We start from the raw sequence: 1215 nt of genomic DNA, 5'->3' as shown, positions 1-1215 counted from the left end.
TCGGTCTAGACCTGCTCTATTTGAAAAGTGTCCTGAGATAACTTCTGTTATGAATTGGCGCTATACAAATAAAATTGAATTGAACTGAATTGAAATGTGTGTGTGTGTGTGTGTATGTGTGTGTGTGTGTGTGTTGTCCCATCAGAAACAGGAGGCAGCAGCCACAATTCTCCGGAACTCTCTCGACTAAGACCAGTACGTGCCGTTTTCTGTATTGGTGAATATATTTTGGGTAGAACAGCAAGCCTTGAACTATAGCTGTCACAGTATCATATTTTTACTACATGATTATTGTGCCCAAAGGAATTAACAAGAAAGATATTGTAAAATGTATAATCCACCTCTCCAGCTCCACCCCCAGTGCTACTTGTAATTGTATAAATGATCCTCGAACCGACAGGGATCAGTGATAATCAACCTGTCTCTCTCCTCCCTCTGGACCGTTTTAGTGTCGGCCGCCTCCTCCTCCCCCAACACAGAAGCCTTCATCTCAGCCTTGAGACAAAGACTGGAGTCACTGTTTTTTAGGACCAAAAGAACACTAGTTTTGTGCCTTTTATTGCAGCATTAAACAAATAACTTGTATTTGTTTGTTAGACCTTTTTAGATTTTCCCGTTGGTCAACATGGCTCACTTGATGAACTTTCAGGAAATTGCAAAATTCCCATGTGTCCTTCGAGGGATAAGTGAACCAACATTCAATATAACATTAACATTTAAGTAGCAGGGATAAGTACATGATTATCTGTATCTGTATCAATTCAACCAACTAAATTATCTGTTTTTGTATCCGTTTAGGAAGGGGCGGGGCTTAAACCAGACATGGGTGGTGCTTGAATCAGGAGCAGGTAGGACTAAAAGGGAAGTTGTTCATTTTAACCTGAGTTGAAGTTGCTATATTTATTGCTATAAAGATTTTATTTGTATTAGAAAAGTAGTTAGAGAATTTATCTTCAGAGCAATGTTTTTGATTACAAGGGTGATCTGACTGTTGTTTTTTTTTATAAAAGGTGGTATATTTATGGGTGCGAATTTTCAATATTTTTACTTTACATGATACTCGTTTTCATAAAGAAAGTACATTATCTGTACCAGATACCTATTTCAGCCGAGTACTTGCCCAACCCTAATTAAGTAGAGTTCTAATTCATTTCTAATACGTGTTGTAACTGGGGAAAAATTTATGAATATTTACAATTATGACAGACAACTCAA

General features: G+C 37.4%; 1 protein-coding gene across 1 annotated transcript in view; it reads left to right on the top strand.

Annotated features, from left to right (window-relative positions):
- LOC118333914 (F-BAR and double SH3 domains protein 1-like) overlaps window positions 1–1215 on the top strand; it is a 21606-nt gene extending 20391 nt beyond the window's left edge. Inside the window, exons 21-22 of the mRNA XM_035669734.1 lie at window positions 146–195; window positions 450–1215. Coding sequence (XP_035525627.1) covers window positions 146–195; window positions 450–500 — 101 coding nt within the window. The 3' untranslated portion in view covers window positions 501–1215. The remainder of the gene's footprint in view (window positions 1–145; window positions 196–449) is intronic.

The sequence above is a fragment of the Morone saxatilis genome, unplaced genomic scaffold (assembly GCF_004916995.1).
Source record: "Morone saxatilis isolate NCDOM2014 unplaced genomic scaffold, NCSU_SB_2.0 Contig22, whole genome shotgun sequence".
NCBI classification, from domain to species: Eukaryota; Metazoa; Chordata; class Actinopteri; family Moronidae; genus Morone; species Morone saxatilis.
The sequence above is the reverse complement of the archived record's forward strand: the minus strand, read 5'-3'. Positions and strand labels throughout refer to the sequence as shown.